The following is a 23,513-nucleotide window of genomic DNA, read 5'->3' as shown; positions in this document are numbered from 1 at the left end:
CTGAAATGTGTGTGTGCTTGTCTTGTCCGTCACCAGCACTCAGCCTATTTCCATGGGTTGAGACCCTGGTGCTGCGACACGGGCAGCTCCTCGCACTTCACTAAACTGGTGACGTCCAGCGACCCACACTCGTCTCACTCGTTGTCGGCGCTGCTCACACCCACACACGCACCACAAGCTCGTTTGCTCAAGCACTGGAAAGGACGAACTGACTGACAAATTGTTGTGTTTTTGGTGCTGGTCAGACACCCACATTGCTCGCTCTCGCTCTCTCTCGCTCTCTCTCGCTCTCTCTCGCTCTCTCTCGCTCTCTCTCGCTCTCTCTCGCTCTCTCTCGCTCTCTCTCGCTCTCTCTCGCTCTCTCTCGCTCTCTCTCGCTCTCTCTCTCTCTCTCTCTCTCTCTCTCTCTCTCTCTCTCTCTCTCTCTCTCTCTCTCTCTCTCTCGCTCCAGAACGGACCTCCTCCTCTTTTTAGCTGCGTATCGCAAGGCGAGCTCGGCGATCTTCTTCTTCTTCTTCTTCTTCTGAAGACAAAACCTTAATCTCTCGGACTCGGCTCTTGTATATACAAGATCCGGATCTCCTTAAATACTGAGCACATGTACACATCCTCACATAGACGGTGCCTTTTGAGAGCGTCTATCATGAACTTTTAAATATATTCGGACATTTGCTTTAAAGTTTCGAAAAGTTCACGCCACTATTTAAAGATTATTCCATTTATCGTATTGTAATTTCGGAAATACATTATTTATTTCGTAAATACACGATATATCGTGAATACGTAAATACATTATGACGCGTTTCGCTATTATATTGGCTTCATCAAGGCACGTGACGAAATATCGGAAGTTGTTGTTGTTGTTTTTAAAAAAATGTTTTGTTTTTTTTTAGCCGACAAAACCTTTAGGACGCTGCTCGTGGACACATTTGTCCTTGTGATATATGTGGCCTGTCTCGGCGAGCACAGAGTCCCTCCCCCACACTCGCCCCGCCCCACTTGCGCACCGTTACCATGACAACCCGTGCTCTCATTATTCCTTGAGGTGTCAAACGCTGATATAAAAACGGCGTGCCTCGGCGTCCGTGAAAGAAATGTGTGAAAACGTTGCTGAATAAAAAGGTGGGTATCGGCGCTCGTGAAAGAAATATGTGCATAAATGTGTCTGTCGTAAAGAAAAAAGCTTTCCATAAGAGAGGGGATCTATTCTTTACCCTTCTTAACACATCACATTTAAAATCCTACAAGACATGGGGATGGGGCAAATCTGAACACGCATTTAAGGAAATAACTGTCGAAGGACCTGGATGTGTGGATGCATTCATCAGACCGGATTCTGAAATCCGTAACAATATATATATATATATATATATATATATATATATATATATATATATATATATATATATATATATTGTTGCAGACCAGTGGTCGGGAGCAAAGACCACGAGGGGTGAACTACTTTGGGTTCCCACAAGACTCTTGGGAATCGCAAGCCATCGCACACGAATAACTTTGTGACGCGGCGGGTTGCTAATCGACTGCGAACCCCAATAACTCGACCACGTGAAATAAAGTCCTCCGTCTAAATAACACCTTTTACCTATAGGTCACGTGATCTATTTACCAGGGAACACGCCCTCAGTATGCACTTGCTCAAACCGGATCACCTTACCGGGTCAGATGCAGCCGAGCGGAACTGCCAAGCACGTACCCAGCTCGGAAACAGATCATTGGGGAATAACGTCTGGGCTTCGCGAGGGTGCAGGCCATGCTGGATCAATGGAAGAAAACACAAAAACGAGCTAGGAACATTTCCATACAACACATTTGTTTACAATCAAGCGAGGAAAAGAACAGTGAATGGGAATTTATTTTTACGTACTGCAGGGGGATAGCAAGGAATTTGTGGTGTGCAGCAAAAGGCAACTGACAAAAGAAGATGCAGAGCAGGATTATCCGACGATCTTCGACAATCTTACTTAATCTAGGACAGGTGCCATCATGCACGCACGCACACACGCATGCATGGAAAGTTAGAGAGCCAAGAGAGAAAGAGAAAGCTGAGTTTGAGCGCCTCACTGACCTCACTGACCAAGTCAGCTGACCAATGCAGCCCAGGACACTGAGGGAGGGGTACCTGGAAAGATACTGGTGTCTACGTTGTGGGAGTAAGGAGGTGCTATGTAGGCAACATGAGGGGTGTGGTGTCATGCCAGAGGAAAATGGGGGTGTGAGTCAGTAATGTTCTTCTTTGTGCATCCATAGAAGACGGGATAGAGGGGTGGATAGAGAGAGAGGAGAATATATGCATGAGAAGAAAGGTCCTAAACCTAGCCATGTAAAGGTCTGTATGTGTCGCATGTACATCCATGGGACACTTTGCCTGAGCGTTCCCACCTTGTGATATGGCACGTTATCTCCTGCCTATTTATTTGCCAGGGGTTGTGGCAACATGTGCTCCACACTGGTCCGTTTGGCTTCGCGAGGGTGGCGGGACGTCGACAGCACGGCAGGAAGTCTCGAAAGACGGCAGTCGTACTCGGATCAGGTTCTCGAAGAAGAAGCTCTTTTGAAGAAGTACGCTCTGGATGGCAATCGCAAACAAATAATGTTCTGAAGAAGAGGCCCTCACAGCTCCATGCTACCCCCATTTATAAGCCCCAGGCGAAGGGTGGGACGAGGACCAGAAAGCGATGCGCTGTGGCCCAAATCCTGCTCCTCAATTGGGCCACAGCAGCCCTAGCCATGCTCTGCCAGGCTCTGGGACCAGAAACCGGCTCAGATGCCTACTGGCTTTGGCACGTCTCAGAGCTCCTGACTTAATATGGGGGCATGCTCCCTGAGCCGGCACCCCAGCCCTGAACGTGCACCGAGTGTAGTCTGTATGTTGGATGGCAACGGACTTTCTCCGCCACCCACGGGCTCCTTCATGAGCCAAAATGCACACCCAGGACCCGAACCAAGCTCCCGAATCACCCTTCCCGGATGAGGGTTGGATGAGGGATGACAACTGGATGAGGGTTGCAACCATTCCGGACGCTCACCTGGGACGTTTCCAGTGAGATGCGGTGGAGCTATTAACGTCTGTTGCATGGTCGAGTATCGCGCGGCGCCGAGGACAATCTGATTCCGCGCGGTGCTCCATGGAATAGAGTGGCAAATTGTAGTGATGCAGAAGTATGAGGGGTGCGGGAATATTTTTCCCGTGTGCAGAAGGCATTTGCGGTCAAAGTGGTGAGATTTGGTGAGCGAGATGCGGGGAAAGGTGAGGTGCCGGTTGGGAATTGGCACGCAAATTTGAATGAAATAATGGAAAACAAATTCCCCTGTGCGGGTTGTTTAGTGTGCAGCAGGGATGAGGATGATCTGAGCCATGGCAGGCATCGCGGTGTGTTTTTAAACAATTGCCTATTGAATGGCATATGTGCTTGCATGCTTGTTATGTACTTTGGCTAAAAGGAAAGGGTTAGAGTAGGGGTCAGAGTATGAATCAGAGATATTTATTAGACCTAACTACGAGACCCACACAGCGCACTTCGTCCCGTTAACCCACTAGACATGAGGGAAGGACTAACTACACGAATACTTATGAAATAACTGCCTGGGAATCACCGTATGTTGGGTGCCATTTCCTTTGAGGCATACGTTTTGCAGAACCGCAACAATATACGTGTATACAGTCATCCCCCGTTTATTGCGGGGGTTATGTTCCAACCCCCCCCCCCGCGAGAATTGAAAATCCGCGATGAATGGATATCTCCCAAAGAAATCGACTCGTCTGGTCTGGTCGGCTTGGCAATGTTCGGGTTCGAGGTGCCGGAGATAGACTCGTTGTCTCTGGCTTCAGCCGCACGTGTGGAGACCGTGATCGGAAAGGTGGAGCTTGAGTGGAGAAGGGGCGGATTCCAGAGTGCGTGGATGGAGTGGTCGGCCGGACCAGGTGGGCGGGTGGGGTTGACGTCTTGTGGGCGGAGATAAGGAGGCGGAGTCCATACAGGAGGAGGCGGGTCATGGTGGTGTCGACGAGGGCGATGCGAGAGCGGGAGAGAGGCGGAGAAAGAGAAAGAGGCGGAGGGACCGCTCCGACCTTTATAGGACCTGCCACGTTGGGGGAGGGGCCACCCCGATGCGAACGTCATCACCTGAATCGGGCGCTCCGATTGGCCCCGACCCCTCATTCCAGGGAGTGGGCTGTGTTATGTTTGTGGGTTAGCTGGGGGAATTTCTTCGGAAAGATAGGACGGTATAGAGTTGCTTGGCCCGTGGACATGTCGGAGATATCTCGATGTAAACTAAGTTGGGAAACTGTGAGCTTAATCCAGATCCAGCCGATCAGTGGGATACAAAACGTAAACTAATCAGCCTGATGGGGGTATGTACTCCGAGTGGCCGTTCTAGTTATGCCTGTGGCAACATTCGAGTATAATGAGACATGTACATGTACAGGTTTCACGTGTTCATATGTAAAGAGTATTATGTGATGATACACAAGGGGATTAGACACAGGTGGAGCCCTTCCGGGCCATCATACCTGCACCAAATCAACACAAGAAAATTCAAAATGTTTTTTTGTTATGGATTTTTTTTTGTAGTTTTTTCCCTTTCCAGGGTAGGGGGCATGGGCAAATACGGTCTTGGGTAAAAAAAACACATTATGTACTAAACAACACCCCTTGACGAGACCCCCACAAACAACACTCCATACACATGCACACAATGATCCATCCATGCTCAAACTACCTAAAAGTCCTGCCAGCATCCCTATACCCCTCTATCTCCATAACTTCCAGGTACCTATCAAAGTCCAATTAAAACCCATCCACTGTTTCTGCTGCCACTACCTTTCCAGGGAGACCATTCCATGCATTAAGTACTCTGAATGAAAGACCCTGACCTCACGACCGTCTTAACTCTCGTCTTTACTCTCACGCCATGGCCCTCCTTCAGCCGCTCCTCATAGCTCAGTCTAGCGAGGCCCAGAATCAATCTCGTCACCCTGCGTTGAACCCTCCATGTGGCAGCTATATCCTTCCTCAGTTGTGTTCATCAAAACTGCACACAATATTCTTGATGTGGCCCTCACTAAATTACTACACAATGTTAACACCCCTTTTGATTTATAATTGATTCCCTGTCTGAATAAAACCTTAAACCCTATTTTCTTCACCAACAACGACCTGGCACTGTGCTGCCTGCTTACCTCCCATATCTATCACCACCCCCAGATACTTCTCCTGAGTGACACGCTCCAAAATTCCCCCTTGCATCACGTAATCTTGATTTTTATTATTTTTTCCCATCCCAACACCTTACACTTGCTCAGGTTAAATTACATCCTCCAATCTTTTGCCCAATCTATGAGAGTGTCAATACATTCCTGACCATGATCACCACCACTCTGCTGTCCACCTTACCTACAAGACCTCAAAGCTTTGTGTCATCTCTCCGACTCTCTGGAAAATCATCTTTATCTCTTTGCTGATGACTCCACCCTCTGCTGTACCATCTGTCATCCCTCAGACCGGCAAGCAGTAGCTTCTTCGCTCACTGCAGATCTGGGTAATATCACAAACTGGTCCAACACGTGGAACATGTCTTTCAATCCGGACAAATCTCACACTCTCACTATGTCTCTCCAAAAGGACCGTTTAGAAAACCCCCACATCCACTTTCTGAACAATCCTCTGGAAGAAGTCCTTTCTGTCAAGCTTCTGGGTCTCACTATTTGCCATGACCTTTCCTGGGAAAGCCACATTTCCAACCTGGCCTCTGAAGCCAGTTGCCGACTGGGAATCCTCCGTCGTGCAAAGTCCTTCCTCGGCCCACCTGAGCTCCTGACCACAGACAAAGCTTTCGTCCACAGCCTGATGGAGTATTGCTCTCCCCTCTGGGCTGGTGCTCCTGCCTCCCACCTTTCTCGGCTTCACACTGTAGAAACCAAGGCATTTCGGATCATTGGCATCTCCCGTGATAGGGCTGAGTCCTTGGGCCTCTCACTCTCTCACCGCAGGCAGGTCGGTGGTCTTTCTCTCTTCTACTGTCTCCTCTCCAGCCTCTCCTCCCTGCTCTCTCTGTGATTTGTCCCCACCACATTTCTGCAGGGCGCTCAAGGTCCGCCAACAACCACCTTCTGGTAAAACTACCAAAATCATGAATCACTGCTCACCTTCACTCTTTCATTCCTCTTTTTCCCGCCTTTGGAATAAATTGCCTCACTCTATTCAATCCCATTCTTCCCTCCAGGCCTTCAAAACAGCCATTCACCACCATCTCTTATCATCCCCCATCCAAATCCTTGATCTTTTCTACCCCCGTTAATTCACACCAAGGCCATCCCTTTCAAATTCCTTGCCTTCCTTCCTGAAAGTCCCTGTAGTGTCCATCTTGTATTCCCCATGTTCCCCGTCCCATCCCTCTCCCTTCCACAGATTTCCTAACGTCTCTGTTCCTCACTGTTATGTGCTTCCTTCTCCTGCCCCTCTTGTCTCATGCCCCCCCTTGCTGTGTGTTGTGTGTTAGCTCTTATACGAGCCTCGAGAAGGTATACAAAAAAAATAAATCTGCAAATTTGGAAAACCTACTCTTCACCCCACTATCCAAATCATTGTTGTAAATAATGAATAACAATGGTCTGAGTACTGATCCCTGCGCACAGATGGCAGAGTTTCCAACATGAAGAGAGAGGTAGAATGGATGGGATCCATGGCCCAAGGGAGGGAAGTGACCGAGGGGGAAGAGGTGGGGAGCCTGTGGTGGGGGGGGGGTTCTACCCCGCCCTCCAAATGGTCAGGGAATGTTGTTTTAACGTTAAGTTTGTACATTCTAAAACATTCTTGCATGCAAAATGAAAGCAGAATCATCATCTTAATCTATTGATGTATTTTTTTTTACATGGAACTCCTGAATATGTTTTGGACTTTACATAATATAACACACTCGGAGTGTTGAGGTGGTCGCAGGGAGGGGGGAGAGGGTACCCCACACTGCCTGTGAAAAAGTACACAGCTACATGAAATTATTTATAAGAAGGATATTATATTTATAAAGTTTCAGAACATGTTGGACATTGAAAGGATATGTGTGGAGTTATTGGCCTCGTGGTGGTTACCTTTTGCCTGCGACATTTGGTCTCAAAATGGCCTCCAATACAACACCTGGTAGCTGAAACTATTGCCCCGATTCTGAAGAACCTACAACCAAAATTTGAGGTATCGAGGTGTTGCAGTTCGGCCATGAAATAATCACGTAGAAACACTTGAAATTATTTCTGAGATTTTTTATCCCATCGGAGCCATTTCCACAACACTATTTCAGACACCGTTCCTTGGACTCGTAAATCATACGATTTTAAAGGAGAAGAGATTTTAGGTTAATTTTATTCACAATTACCAACCCAACCCCAACCCGAACCCAAACCCCCATTGAAACCCAACCCCAACCCAAACCCAAACCCCACATTCAATCCAAACCCAAATCCCAAGATCATAAATCATTTTTACAATTTTATTTTTAAATTTCAAACAGCTCAACAAATTCTTCTTATTATCATTAACAATTCGCTGACAGTACAAGGAGAAAAAGTCTTTCAATTGAACAAAGTTTTTTTCTTCTTCTTTTCTTCCAGTTCTGTCTTGAGAACGAAGTTTCAGTTGTTTACAGTTTGAAGAAGTAGAAATAGGACCAGCCATTTATCGCAAACGTCACAATAATCAACAGGTCCTTCCCAGAACTTTTATGATATTCCTGAAAAATAATAAATAAATAAATTACTTATCTCGTATCGAATTAATTAATATATCATTTGTCGAGAGTTGAGTCCACAATATCGATTTGAGTTGTAACTCAGCACAAGTAGTAGGGATGACACTGTTTATCTGAAGCAAAAGGGAAGGAGAAAAAAAGTTCAAGATAATGTTGGTGTAAATGTGTTTGTACAGTGAGGAAGTCGTGCATGACGTACAGTGAGGAGGTCGTGCACGACGTACAGTGAGGAGGTCGTGCATGATGTTCAGTGAGGAGGTCGTGCATGACGTACAGTGAGGAGGTCGTGCATGATGTTCAGTGAGGAGGTCGTGCAGACGTACAGTGAGGAGGTCGTGCATGATGTTCAGTGAGGAGGTTGTGCCAGACGTACAGTGAGGAGGTCGTGCATGATGTTCAGTGAGGAGGTCGTGCACGACGTACAGTGAGGAGGTCGTGCATGATGTACAGTGAGGTGGTCGTGCACGACGTAAAGTGAGGAGGTCGTGCATGATGTTCAGTGAGGAGGTTGTGCGCGACGTACAGTGAGGTGGTCGTGCACGACGTAAAGTGAGGAGGTCATGCAGCGAACACCAAGGGTTCCTGTCCTGATCCATTCATGAGTGGCATTGATTGTGTGAATCAGGGAGAGACCTCACCTGCTTGATGTATTCATTCAAATTATGAAATTCTCTTCACTCAGAATTATTAATTTCTCGTCATGATATTTTGAACAAGAAAGCAACAGATTGACAAATACAGAAACAAAAAGGGTCCAAGTGATTGAATAAGGTCGAGGAAGGTTTAAGTACCTGCTGTTCCGGAAACGGGTGTTTATTTGAAACATCTTGGATCGGCCATTTGTAAAAGCCTGATGTTCCGTTTTAAATTCTTGGAGAGCTTATACGATGGAGGGACGAGAGATCCAGGGCCAAACATCGCATCTTCCTCTCCAGCGGGCAATACGATAAGTTCTTCCTCTGCACACACATCACCAAGAGGAAGTCAAAACTACTCAACAACATTGTCCACTCAACAACATCATAATCTCCATCATTGTCATGCCTTCCAACACAATCCTGGAAATACTGTATTCTCTCCATTGCTTTCTCCATCTCAGTTCAATTTTTATTTTCTTTTGCCTTCAATTTCACATCTTCATTTTCTTCATCACCACCTCACACTGGATTTGCATTAAAGTTTTTCAAACAATTAATTAAATGATCATCCAGGTGTACTTTTACACACTGTATGTCCAAGAGAAAATAACAGGTAAACAACACAAAATACATAAACCTGATAATCTGTTCAGAAACAAGACACCACAATGAAAACAGAGACTTGAGAAACAGAGACCGACTGAGGGGAAAAAAAACAGACCGACAAGTAGAACAATTCAAGAGGAGAAACAGAAGTCTAAAGCTCATGAAAAGAATCAAACAAATAAAAAAGAAATACAACAAAAAAAACAATGGACTAGAACCATGAGCTGCCCATCACAAGCTCCGAATACAACAGACAGAAGGGGGAAAAAACAAACAAACAAATAAAAAAACTATAATGAGGCAAACAACAGAAGAAATCAAAACAAAGTTTGAAAAAAAAGCCCAAAAAGGTTCTATGGAAAGCTTGGGAAACAAACACAATGTGACAACCCCCCCGAAAATCAAAAAATAATTTTAAAAAAAGAACATAAAATTTTTTGGAAAGGAACATTTGAAGATGACAAAGAACACAACGAAGTAGAATGGACACGACACTTAGAAAATAAAAAGCACCGTCTTCAGGAAATGTACCCAATGATAATTGATGAAGAGGAAATGAGAAAACATCTCGTAAAAGCACCAAACTTCAAATGCCCAGGCTGGATGGGATTCCAACCTTCTGGCTAAAGTAACTACATGCTCTCCACCCTAACTACACTCGGGCATTTAACGAGTTCATCCAAGGGAAACAGTCAATGGACGAATGACTCACAGAAGGCAACTTTGTTAATCCTGAAATGTGAAGAAACCCATTTCTCCAACAAATGTAGACCAATAACATTCCGACCGACAACACACAAACTATTAACAGGTATAATCACCGATGCAGTTTACAAACACCTCACTCAACAAGGAGCTTTACAGGCAGAGCAGAAAGGATGTAAGAGAGGATGCCATGGACCAAGAGACCATTTATTGTTAAACAAGACCATCCTCAAAAACTGCAAGCTCCGACAAACCAACTTACCCACAGCCTGGAGAGATTACAAAAAGCCTTTTATAGTGTCCCACATTCATGGATTATAAAATGCATGCAACTGTACAAACTTGACCCCCAAGTAGTCACACTGATTATGAAGCAATGATGTTCTTGAACACAACACTGATACTACCTGACTTGGAAGGAAAGATTGAAATCCCAGGAGGAAAGATACAACATGCTTTCTTACAAGATGACAGTCTTTCCCCCCTCCTGTGTTACCTGACTCTGGCTCCACTGAGTGACCTCATGAATGAACAAGGACACGGATACAGTCTGACATGCAACAGAAATGAACAAATAAACAAGAAAGGTGACACACACCTACTGTACATGGATGATCTAAAACTCTTCCTACCAAATGATAAGAAATTGGCAGATCAACTGAAACTAGTGAAGCAGAACTCGGAGGACATCCGAATGGAGTTTGATCTCGCCAAATGTACCAAATGAACATTTGTACAAAGAAAAACAAAAATAACAGAAACATCTAAATCGATGAAAGCACAATACAGGAACTAGAAAAGGAAGCATCCTACTGTCGGGAAAGTTTTGAACACCTATAAACAGAAAAGATTTCGTAGTTCAGTTAAGGTTGTTTATTGAAATATAAAATAAAACAAAAAGCGATACATGTGTGGAAAGAAAGCCTGTGGTGAATTCCAAGCAGTCTCTAACTACATGTGAGGTTACATCGAGTATTTATGTAATTTTAGCAAGGAGTGGTTTACTCTATGAGCATTATTTCCAAGAAAACTGATCAATCAATGACAAACAAAGAGAGGCCTTGAGAAAGTACAGATGGGTCTTGTAGAGTTTAAAATCACAAATACAGGATGGGAAATGGCTCCTTATCTGAGCCTCGTTCCAGATGGCCTGGACGAGGGAGTAGAGAGAATGTGACAAGTCATCAAAAATAAAAAGGGAGAAGAGAGAATTGTGATGAAGAACAAATCATCATAAATGCCGAAGACCAAGGACACTGCACTGATGCTTTAAAGAAAATGGGGAGATTGAGCCAATCGGACAAATGCAGGTTTTCTGGGATAGAAACAGAAAGTACCAGTCATCTCCACTCGGGATGAAAAAAACTCATGTCAGAACAGCTGTGCACAGAAAGACATGACAGCATCTGCAGAGTAATCCACTGACACATCTGTGAGCATTTCAACATCCCGGTCCCAAAACAATTATGGAAACACAAACCATATCTGATCCTTGATGATGAAGAAACAATGTTAACGTGTGACAAGATGATCCCGTCAAATGTGGACACTACAAACAAAGCACTACATCCAGACATCATGCTCAAACACAACAAGGAAAAGTCAGCATTGTTGATCAAGGTGTCAGTTCCCAACGACTTTGGACTAACTGCAACAAAATTCAGGAAAACGACCAAGTACCAGAATCTGAAAAATGAGGTCAAGAGGACTCGGAAATTGAAGAAAGCTGAAATTGTACCAATGATAGTCGAAGCGACAGGAATGATGAAGAAAACCCTCACTGAGTGTTTAAAAATCATTCTGGGGAACATCATTCCAAAGGAGCACAAGTGGAGGCTGTCAGGGGTTCAGTGAAGATTTTGAAAAGAGTCCTTGAAACGAGGCGATGAGAACGAAGTTTCACAGTTTGGTTCATGAATCATGATCCTTCACCAAAAAGGAGGTGGAGATTTTCCTTCCACCTCCTGAAACCCACAAATGGAGATAACAACCAACTTTTATACGATTACATTAACACTCGTACCAGACTTCCACAACATGGAAGATTTATCCGGTGCTTGTCTCGATGAGAGCTCAGCAAAATATCTTTTACCCTCAACACTTCTGAGGCACAGAGGAAATGGGACACGATGGAGGTGAAGAACATGCAGTTTAGACAAAGTTTGGAATAATTTGTCATGTAAGGCAAGAAACTTGGAAACTTACGTTCAAACCGGGGCGATGTTTTCATCCGAGGTGGTGGAGGAGGGAATGAGCGCCTCTTCTGAGGAACCTTTGGAAAAACAATAAAAATATGAAAGATTAAATAGATTGATATCTTCATCAGTTTGATAACTTGTTCACAAAAGGGCACAGAAGGAAATGCACTGATGGAACAGGTAATCAATGAAAAGGTGAATCATGTGATCTGATCCAATCGAGGGATTCAGAGTTCATCTTATTTATCTTGCATCAGATCACAGGAAGAAAGGAAAGGTACAAGTTATTTTCGATACAGTAGGTTGGGACTGGAACTGGTGGTATTGGGATTCTCGTGGCTGAGAAGCTGGTGGAGAGGGTGTTGGAGGTTCGGTGCAACAGTTATAGTTCTAAAGATGGTGATTGATAAGTATATGTTAACAGTTGTATCAACATATGCCCCACAGATAGGATGAAGTGAGGAGGAGAAGGATGAGTTTTGGGACACACTTGAACATGTTGTTTCAGGGATTAGCAAGAGAGAAGTTGTGATCAGAGGGGATTAGAATGGACGTGTTGGAGCATTTGCAGAAGGATACGAGGGTGCGTATGGTGGGTCAGGTATCGGAGTTGGAAACACTGAAGATGTAAGAATACTTCAGTTTGGAGATTCTGTCGATATGGTCGTCTGCAACACAATGTTTAAGAAGAGGCCGAGCAGACTGATCACTTCTGAGTCGGGAGGTATAAGGAGCCAAATAAACTACTTTCTTGTGAGGAGATTAGAGAGGAAGTTGGTAAAGGATGTAAAAACAACAGGTGGAGAAGAATGTACTTTTCAACATCAGGTGCGAGTGTGTTCATGTTAAGTTAAGTTGGAGCAGGTAAAAGAGGAAACCTTACGTCCCAAGGAGAAGAGTATGGAAACTAAGAGATCAGAATGTGAATGAATATTTATATGGGGAACTTCTGGAAATGAATCTTGGAAACCCGATGGTAAGAGAGGATGGAGAGAGTTGATGGAACGACAAAAAACATGGGCTGCTGCGTGCTACTGAAAAGACATGAGGCTGGTCGAAGACATGTAAAAGAGGCTAGTTTATGTAAAAGACATGAGGCTAGACATGAGGCTTCATGGTGGTGGAATAATGAGGTGGATGTGATGATTCAAGAAAAAAGAAAACTGTTTAGGGTTTGGAAAAAGGGAGGGGATAAGGAGGAATACTTAGAAGCTAAAACTAGGGGCAAGAAGGGAAGTTTACAAGACTAAAAAATGAGTACAGGATTCACTTTCAGATGTGATAAATAGCACAGACAGTGGAGGGGAGATATTTAAGATAGCAAAGCAAAAGATCAGTTAAAAGAAGGATCTCATAGGAGAACAATGTGTGAAGGATGATATGGGAAATGTTCTGGTTGACCATGGGGAGATGAGAAATGCGTGGATGAGTTGCCATGAGCACCTGATAAATGAGGAGTTCCCTTGGAATAGGGATAATCTGGAGGCAGTCGAGCCGGTGCAGGGCCCACCACCTGAGATAAAGAATGAATGGGTGAGGAAAGCCATCGACGAAATGAAGAATGGTAAAGCGGTGCGCAGCACTGGTATTGTCGCAGAGATGTGAAGGCATCTGGTGATATTGGAGTGAATTTAATTACTAAATTGATAAATGCAATTATAAGGGAGACATCTGTCCCAGATGACTGGTTGAAGAGTGTAATGGTGGATATTTATAAAGAGAAGGGTGATGCCTTAGTTCAGAGCAACTCGAGGGCTCCAATGCTGCTGGACCATGGAATGAAAGTGGGAGAGAGAGAGTCACTGACAAATTGATAAGAGAGAGTGTTAATATACATGAAATGCAATTTGGTTTCATGCCAGGAAGGGGCACGATAGAGGCAATTTATATAGTTAGGGAATTACAGGGAAAATATCTAGGGAAGAATAAACAACTGCACTATATATTTGTGGATTTGGAGAAGGTGTTCGAACGGGTGCCTCAGGAAGTGGTGCAATGGTGGATGAGAAAGTTACGTGTGGAGGATTGGTGGTTAGGGTCGTCATGGAAATGTATGATGGCCCAGAAACCTCTGTGAGGATAAATGGAGTGCAGAGTGAAGATTTTAAAGTGAAAGTGGGTGTTCATCAGGGGTCAGTCTTGACCACCAATCCTGTTCATCGTGGTTGTTGAGGCTATATCACAGGAATTTAGAGGAGGCTCACCTTGGGAACTCCTGTATGTATACTGATGACCGAGTGCTGATAGCCGACTGTGTGGAAGAGGTAATGGGTAGTTATGCAGTATGGAAGAAGGGTATGTAAGCCAGAGAACTGAAGGTGAATATAGGGAATACGAAATTGCTGATTAATTAGTGGTGTGGGAGAAGGAAGTGTGGAAAAAAGAGGGACGTGGCCCTGTGCTCTCTGCAGAAAAGGTGGAGGTAGCAATTCAATTTTGTGTGAATCCTGAAACTGCTGGGTGCACAAGAGGTGTCGTGGCATCAGGGGTGGACCGCAGGTGGCACCTGACTTTAAATGTGCTGTTTGCACAGTGAGAGTGGAAAGGTTTGTTTGTGGGTAAATATCTCTGGAATATGTTGTTAAATTGTGCTACCTTGATGATATGATTAGTGCAGGTGGTGGTGTGGAGGCAGCAGTGAATGCAAGAATTAGAGGTGGCTTGAGGAAGTTTAGGGAGTTGTTACCCCCGATTGACATCAAAAGGGACCTCTCTCCGATTAAAGGGAAAACTTCATACAGCTTGTGTTAGAAACGTGATGTTGTTTGGCAGCGAAACATGGGTGATCAAAAAGGAGGATGAACGTAGGTGTGAACAAAATAAAATGAGATTGGTGAGGTGAATGTGTGATGTGACACTGAAGGATAGGAAATCAAATGTGGAATGAAGAGATAGGTTGGGTATGGAAAGCATTAGTGAGGTTATGTGTAGGGGTAAGTTGAGATGGTTCGGACATGTGGAAAGGATGTGGGTGGGTAGTTGTGTGAGGTGGTGTATAATGATGACCATGCCAATCAGTTACCTTTCCACCAAAATTATTCTTCCAATTATCTCCACAATTAAGGATATTATCATTGTTATTATTATGAGAAGGAAGTATGAACAGCAACGTCTGTAAAATATGAAATGCCAAAATTTCTTTCAAATTCATATGTTCATGTTGTGGTTGTCTGTGTTTGCACAGAGTGTGTTCCCCCAACTGGCCCAAAGTATTGAAGAGTGCTTACCTGCTGAAGGTCCTGCATATGGTGTGCTCCCTCAACACCGTGCTGCTGCTGCTGTTGCAGCTCGTCGTCCTGGTGAGACTTCCCTTCCTGGTGCTTTTCTTCCACCGTTTGTTTTTCCTTTTCCATTCGCTCTCCGTTTGTTTTTCCCTGCACTTCATCCTGAGAAAGGTTTCCTGGTGTTTTCACTTTATTCTCTCTTCCCAATACCTTCTTCTCTCTCCCCTGCACATTGCATCTTCTTTGTCTTATTGCTCGTTCTTTTTCCAACACAATTAACTCTTTTCCTTTCAACTCTTCAGATTGCTCTCGTTGCTTGACCACTCCTTGACGAAAACGTTCCTTCAATCTCTGCAAATTGTTCTCTCGATGTGCAAGCTCTTTCCCTTTCTCGTGGAGATGAAGCAGCCTTTCCTTGATTTCATCATCTTTGGTTCTGATGAGCATTTGAAACTTCTCCCGTCGCTCCATCTCCTGCTCCTTACTTCTCTGGTTCCCTCGCTCCATTTGCTGCACAATTTGCATCCTCTTTTTAATATCTTCCTCTTGTTATTTGTAAAAAAAAAAGTATTCTTTCTCTACATTGTGTGTTTTCACGCTTTTCCCAAATCCATAACTGGAATTCTTCTTCCTGAAGATACTCTTTCCAGTTTTCATGTCCGCGCTCCTCGTTTTTTCTTATCCTTAACTCGGCTTGTATTTTCCTCTCCTGTTGAATTCTTTTCCATTGCTCCAAATCCTTTTTCTCTTTCTCCTGTTCTTCCTCTCGTTTCCTCCGTTCTTCTTCCTCCTTTATCCATAATCCTTTTTTCAATTTGAGCTGCATGTCATTTTCCTTCAATTCATGTTATTTTTCCTTCACCAACTCCTCTCTTCGCATCAGATCGAGTTCAGTTTAGAGCAACGTGTCTTCTCTTTCCTGCAGTTGTTTTGCTGTCACATCCATTTCTCCTTTCATCTCCTGAACTTCCTCTACCTCATTGTGTTCATTTTCCTGGACCTCCACTCCCAATGGCAGCTCTGGACCTCCAGGGAATCCTTGTAATTCTTGTTTTGTTTTGTTGTTGTGGCCACATTTTAAACTGCAAGATAAAAACAAAGATTCTCAGTTCAAGCTAAAATCAAGTTCTTCATCACATGTAAACTATTGAATGTATAGTTTTATAAAACATAAACAGACATCTTCCATGAATTTTGCAATGCCAGAGGATACGTCATATGGAGCCTGCGGATGTAACTTAAACAAGGTTCAAAGGATGGGTGTGGAACGATGAACCCAAAACATAAAACAAGAAAATATCATCATCATCATCAGATCCCAGTAACCACCTTTTCCCCCATTTTATGTGGTTTCTCGACTGATGGAATATCTCTATTCACATCTTCTTTGTTCAAGCCCAATCTTTTTTATGTCGTTCATACATTCCTGCCAAGTTTTACATTTCCCTCAAAATGTACAATCCCCTTAATTATTTCATCATCTGTCCTTCTGGCTCCATGACTGGACGATCTAAACCTTCTCTATCCTGAAAATTTTTTGTCACATTCCCAAGATCTACACTCCGCCATTTATCGTTCAATGAAATACCAAACATCCATCTTCACACCCTCATGTCGTCTGATCCATCTGTTCTTATTTCACCTTCCATCCCCACGGCGCAAGTTTTACTTCCATCCACGAGGCAGGGCTCCACATTAACCTTTTCTTTTTGGGTTCCCTTCCAGGAGACAATTAAAACCAATAGGGACAATACCCCAGGGTGCTGACCTGGAAGAATCATGCTACTGAGGAGGAAGTAATTGTGGGACAGAATCAGCAAAACGTACCGATGAACCAATGGTATGGGCCCAATTCTTATAGTGAAATAAACTTTGGTACATCAAGGGTGATGAAGGTTGTGGTTGTTTCATCAAAATAGTGTGTCTGGTTTCTGAGAAGAGGTTGGAAGTGTTTATGGACAGACGGACGGACAATGTTCCATTCCATAAGCTCCCCGGAATTACATTCCAGGTGAGCTAAATGTCAGTAACAAAATCCAAAAACAATAAAAAGAAAACTTTTCTTCCTCTGCCACCGGAGGTGAAGGAGGTTATGTTTTCACCCCTTTCTGTCTGTTTACCTGTTTGTTTGATTGTCTACACTCTACAGGATATCTCAAAAAGTTGTGGACGGATCCGGATGAAGTTTTGTGGACAGGTTTGGTGTGTGGCAAGAACGAACTGATTCGATTTTGGTGAAGATCTGGATCCTGATACAACCAGTGAAATTTTTAAGTGATTCTTCACCATTAAGAGATTTGGCCAAAAAGGATATATAGCATGATATCTCAAAAAAAATGTGAACGTATTCGGATGAATCTTGGTGGACAGGTTAGGTGTGTGACAAGGAAGAAATGATTCGATTTTGGTGAAGATCCGATTCCGAATCCGGATACGAGAATTATTTAATTTCCAAAGTGATTCTTCACCATTGAGAGATCAGACCAAAAACGATGTAGTCCTGCATCTCCTACACATCTTCACACGCACCTGATATGCTCACATCTCTCAGTGCATACACCTCTGACTCGCAATTTTGTGGAGCATCAACCCGAGTCCACAACAGTTCTTTTCAGAGCTCGCACAACACACCACCACACCACACTGCACCTCCCACATGAGCCATGCGGGTCCCATAAGGGTGATGCCGGGGTCGACACCATACCCCACAAACTTCTCTTCCCTCTATCTGTGAACCTTCCTTGTCTAATTTCCCAGATGTCTGAGGTGCGTTTGTCCATGTTTAGTGTAAAGGTTAAAGGTTGAAGGAGATTTGAGTGCCTGGAGTTAAGATCTTCACTAATGCGACACTGAATCTTTGTAAACACATCTTGTAAATGAAACAAGACCTGTTATTTCCAACCTGCTCGGGTGTCTCTTTCTCCATTGGTTCGATATATTATGTAATTATCGATGAGCTTCACCCCACTGGTTCGCTATGGGAGACGGGAGCCAATGTTTCCGCTCGGCCATCCTAAATAATAAAGAGTGGAAACATGGAGGGCACAGGCCTTACCTGGGGAAACCAAATCACCGGGGCGGTGATGCGGGATTTGGACACAAGGACCCTCCCAGAATTAGTCATTTCAAATCGCACCTGTGGTTGCTTAGCAACCTGTCGTGAAGTTATCTGTGCTCGTGGGCTTCAGGGTAAAGGGTCGGGAAGCGGGTCCGAGAGAGGCCGCTCCTGACCCGGCCGATGAACCCGCAACAATATTATTAATATCTACCGGCAAGTTAACTTTCAGAAAAGTTTCATTCTACTCTTATAATTAAATTAAGTTCAATAATTTAACACAATTCAATAACCCACTAAATATTTGCCGATGTCTTCTGATTGTATCCTTCATTTTCACACGTGTCGTCCACGGAATACCCCCAAAAGCTAATTTGCATATTTTGAATAAATAAACAAACTTAACTAGAAAATTGTGCAAGACCAAAATGAGAGAATATGTGATGGGCATAACTAGTTTGGATGGGCATAACTCGTTTGGATGAACATTACGAGTATGCCTGGGGTTGGCTTTATGGTTTGGGTGGTGGGCTTGAGATCAAAGAATCCTGAGTTCAAATCCCACTCGACTGTTGAATTAATATCAGGTGTGGTTGACTCTGCTGTCATCCTTTCGAGGTGGGCAAAATGAGTGTGCCAGCTTTCTGGTAGACCGTGTCGGAGTGGTGACCCATACAGGATTGTACACAATCGCCCAGGAAACTGCTCAGGCAGAACCAACGCTCTGCACAGAGTATGGTCCCAATGGATGGATAACTCGTGTGTTTGGGTATTACTATCCCTGATTGTTGTCAGCCTTGTCAGGGGGATAAAATATTCTCAATCCAACACCACCAGATTTATCATAAGAATGTTCGATATTTTGGAAAGAGCTCAGAGGTGATCAAATTGTGAATCGTAATCAACCGATCGTTTTCACATCTTGGTTCATGTGTGTTCAAGTTCGCTGCATCTTCCCACAGACCACGTGTGAGTAGTGCAGTTGAGAACAAGACATCTGTGATCACAAAGCTCTCGCTAAGGGTGAGCGTCCCCCGACCGATCATCCAAAACCAGACCCCTTGTGAAGTTTGGGTTCCTGACGCTATCATCAGGTGCTGCAGGTACCCACTCATGCCGAGCCCTGTACTCAGGCCTGCCTTATACAGGTTAATTACACTTGTTCTCCCTCCCCTTGGTACGTACAGTACTTGTTCGTTGTGATACCTCTTAACTCTACATTTATTACAAGATAATTTTATCCTCGTCCTTACAGACATTTCTGCTCCTCCGTTGACGTCCAACATTTCTCCCAAATCAAACACATTTTTCACCGTTTCATTTCCACTCCAAATCCCACATCTTCCTGCATCATCCTGTGATCAACCTGTGTCATTCCTTCAAACATTCCTTGTATTTAAACCGACCAGGTTCCTCATTCAAACTACCCTTCACTCCACCACATTTACTGTGGCACTACCTTTCACAAACACAGCGCTGGATCGAGTTCACCCCCAACACCTGTCATACAGAGCACGTGACCACTCGACACTTTTATGATTCAGAGCACGTGACCACAACTCGTAAACTTGGTCTTGGTTCATATAAATCAGGGTAAACACTGATACCGAGGAACACGAACAAGGAGACTCCTTTGTGAAGACTTTCCAGTGTGGAAGAAGAAGCAGAAGAAAACCCAATCTGATCTCCTTTGAAATTCTCAAACCTCGGGGTGAGTGGTTAACGTGGTGAGTGGTTAACGGTTTAACCAGAATAATAAACTAAGAGAATAGTTACTAATTAAACATTTATTTTTTATACCCCAAAAACACATCCCACAGAGGATGTATGTGGGACAATGACCCAAGGGATGATTCTGATGAAACATAGAACAATATATTTCATGTTTCCATGACAGGTGTGACCCGTGACTGGATGTCACCTTCCAAGGACAGTATGCTCCATGTTGTGGCACCCCCTGCTGTCACTGGACCAGACATTCCTCTGTTATAATTGATTATTTGTGGGAATTCAATGTAAACTCGTTTCATATCTCTGAGCTATCTTGTCCCCGTGGATGAAGGTTTTATAACAATGATGAAAAGTCACTCGTGTTCCTCACCAGTGAATGCAGCGCTTCTTCCTGACAATCTTCTTCCTGAACCAACGTGATGGTTCCCATGCAATGACTCCGATGAACAATAACAAGGCTGTCACGACGAAGAGGACATCACGAACTGTGTCCATCACTCCCTGATCCCCGGGATCATTCTGGAAAATCTGTGGACGTGGACAAGGACAGGGACGGGAGAAATGTTTATTACATTTAAAATAAAAACGTTGAACAAACAGTTTTGTGATTGAAAATAAGATTCCATTTTCTCACAAATGTTCATGAAGAAGTTCAGGTTTAAATGATGTTTTAATAATAAAAAGGGGGTTCAGACCCCACTTTGAGAGGCATTTTCCAGGTGTTCATTTCCAGTCCATGAACAACGTGTGCGATGTGTGGTACAAGTTACATGAACGTGTTTTGTGAAGATCGACACGAACATGAAGGAGATTTTTATCTTTAACAGAGAAACTCAAACTACGTGTGGTGGGGAAAGTTCACCTGGAGTATCGAACCAAAGGTGAACTCACAACAAGGAGAGATTGAACAACTACAAGGAGAAACCAGGAAATAGAAATATAATATTTAAACTGGGTACCGACACACAATGGCCTTCTCCTTTTTAAAGGCTATTCCTGGAATCTCCACTTTCTACAAGAATGGGACGGCAGGACAGCCAACTTGATTTGTTCTCTGAAAGGATGGGATGAAAAGCTGACCGCTCGATGTTGAAGCACTACCCTGACTGGTTGCTCACGGCTGACAGATTATGGTCGAATCCGATTACATTGTGAATCAAACTCTGATGAGTGAAAACAAAATGTCCCTCACATCGACCCTGGAAGAACATCAAATATTTCCTGTTTAACCACCTAAACAAATCCCATCTCGTGCCCTTTTATCTGTCCTTTTCTTGAGCACGTGATCTCTTACGATTGCAAGTCCACTTACCTCCTGGGGTGCTCGAGATGCTGTAGTACTGAGGACCAGCAAGACCGCGATGAGAAACAACATCTCTGGTACACAGTAACCCACAAACTGGAGAGCTGGCGGTGAATCGCTCCGTTATGCATTATCTGTTTGTGACGTCACAATGAACCGTGACCACGCCCCTACTTCCATTATCTTTTTCATTGGTCTGTTAGAATTCCCATTGTTAGTCACCCCTAACAACCAACGCTAAACTTTGACCACGCCCACTATTTTACATCACTTATTGGATCTTAAATTATAAAAATCTTTCCAGGGAATCACTCACGTACAGGAAAATTTAATAAAGCTTAAACTTAACAATAAAGGGGAATTACTGTGAGCTTATCAATACGGCAGGAAATACAATTAAAATTCTACTTAACAACCACCACCATTATAACCGCAACGACAATCACCATCAACACCACTCTTGTGACCATCACTGATAACCGAAGACAACTCTCACCAGCATTCCCTCAATCTCTCACACCACACAACACGACACCACATCGATGGAAGGTTATATTCAGTGTGAGAAAGTTGTTTTGATAAACCGTTTTACATTTGAATCACACCTGCTACATCCACTCACACCTTTACAATGGAATGTGATTCCCTCTCGAATCAAGAACAAGAGAAATGTGTTACCTGGAATACACCACCTGTTCACTCTCCCATCCGAGCACAAAAAGGTGTTTCACAATCTTCCAACAACACAACTCTGATCGTGTTACCTGTGAACCTCTCCTGAAGATGTCATCATCATTTACAATCTCCACTTACCTCCTGGGGTGATCGGGATGCTGTAGTACTGAGGACCAGCAAGACCACGATGAGAAACAACATCTCTGGTTCATACTAACCCACGAACTGGAGAGCTGGCGGTGAATCGCTCCGTTATACATTATTTGTTTGTGACGTCACAATGAACCGTGGCTCCGCCCCCTACTTCCATCATCTTTTTCATTTGTCTGTTAGAATTCCCATTGTTAATCACCCCTAACAACCAACGCTAAACTTTGACCACGCCGACTCTTTTACATCACTAATTGGCTCTAAAATTATAAAAAAATCTTTCCAGGGAATCTCTCACGTACAGGAAAGTTTAATAAAGTTTAAATTTAACAATTAAGGGGAATTACTGTGAGCTTATCAATACGGCAGGAAATACAATTTAAATTCTACTTAAACACCACCACCTCCACCATAACCACAACCACAATCACCAACATCACCACTCTTGTGACCATCACTCTGATAACCGAAGACAACTCTCACCAGCATTCCCTTAATCTCTCACACCACACTACACGACACCACATCGACGAAAGGTTATATTCAGTGTGAGAAAGTTGTTTTGATAAACCGTTTTACATTTGAATCACACCTGCTACATCCACTCACACCTTTACAATGGAATGTGATTCCCTCTCAAATCAAGAACAAGAGAAATGTGTTACCTGGAATACACCACCTGTTCACTCTCCCATCCGAGCACAAAAAGGTGTTTCACAATCTTCCAACAACACAACTCTGATCGTGTTACCTGTGAACCTCTCCTGAAGATGTGGTCATCATTTACAAGCTCCACTTACCTCCTGGGGTGATCGGGATGCTGTAGTACTGAGGACCAGCAAGACCACGATGAGAAAAAACATCTCTGGTTCACACTAATCCACGAACTGGAGAGCTGGCGGTGAATCGCTCCGTTATACATTATTTGTTTGTGACGTCACAATGAACCGTGGCTCCGCCCCCTACTTCCATCATCTTTTTCATTGGTCTGTTAGAATTCCCATTGTTAGTCACCCCTAACAACCAACGCTAAACTTTGACCACGCCCACTCTTTTACATCACTTATTGGCTCTTAAATTATAAAAATCTTTCCAGGGAATCTCTCACGTACAGGAAAGTTCAATAAAGTTTAAATTTAACAATTAAGGGGAATTACTGTGAGCTTATCAATACGGCAGGAAATACAATTTAAATTCTACTTAACCACCACCACCTCCACCATAATCACAACCACAATCACCATCAACACCACTCTTGTGACCATCACTCCGATAACCGAAGACAACTCTCACCAGCATTCCCTCAATCCCTCACACCACACCATACGACACCACATCGATGGAAGGTTATATTCAGTGTGAGAAAGTAGTTTTGATAAACCGTTTTACATTTGAATCACACCTGCTACATCCACTCACACCTTTACAATGGAATGTAATTCCCTCTCAAATCAAGAACAAGAG

At 43.7% G+C, this 23,513-nt stretch overlaps 1 protein-coding gene and 1 long non-coding RNA gene across 2 annotated transcripts; one reads left to right on the top strand and one right to left on the bottom strand.

Annotated features, from left to right (window-relative positions):
- The first annotated feature begins 986 nt into the window (after positions 1–986).
- On the top strand, positions 987–20,639 carry LOC147020754 (uncharacterized). The gene is made up of 4 exons (XR_015062108.1): positions 987–1,122; positions 15,096–15,210; positions 19,153–19,901; positions 20,295–20,639. It is a non-coding gene; the product is annotated as an uncharacterized LOC147020754 (long non-coding RNA).
- LOC147020755 (uncharacterized) lies at positions 8,526–16,203 on the bottom strand. Its single transcript, XM_085896727.1, has 3 exons — positions 15,139–16,203; positions 11,919–11,985; positions 8,526–8,723 (listed from the first exon to the last, which is right to left on the bottom strand). The coding sequence occupies exons 1-3, from the start codon at positions 15,658–15,660 to the stop codon at positions 8,578–8,580; spliced, it is 735 nt and encodes a 244-aa protein (XP_085752853.1). The 5' UTR covers positions 15,661–16,203; the 3' UTR covers positions 8,526–8,577.
- Positions 20,640–23,513: the final 2,874 nt, after the last annotated feature.

Source organism: Eptatretus burgeri, chromosome 9 (genome assembly GCF_056783735.1).
Source record: "Eptatretus burgeri isolate ZD-2024b chromosome 9, Ebu_testis_v1, whole genome shotgun sequence".
NCBI lineage: Eukaryota > Metazoa > Chordata > Myxini > Myxiniformes > Myxinidae > Eptatretus > Eptatretus burgeri.
The sequence above is the reverse complement of the archived record's forward strand: the minus strand, read 5'-3'. Positions and strand labels throughout refer to the sequence as shown.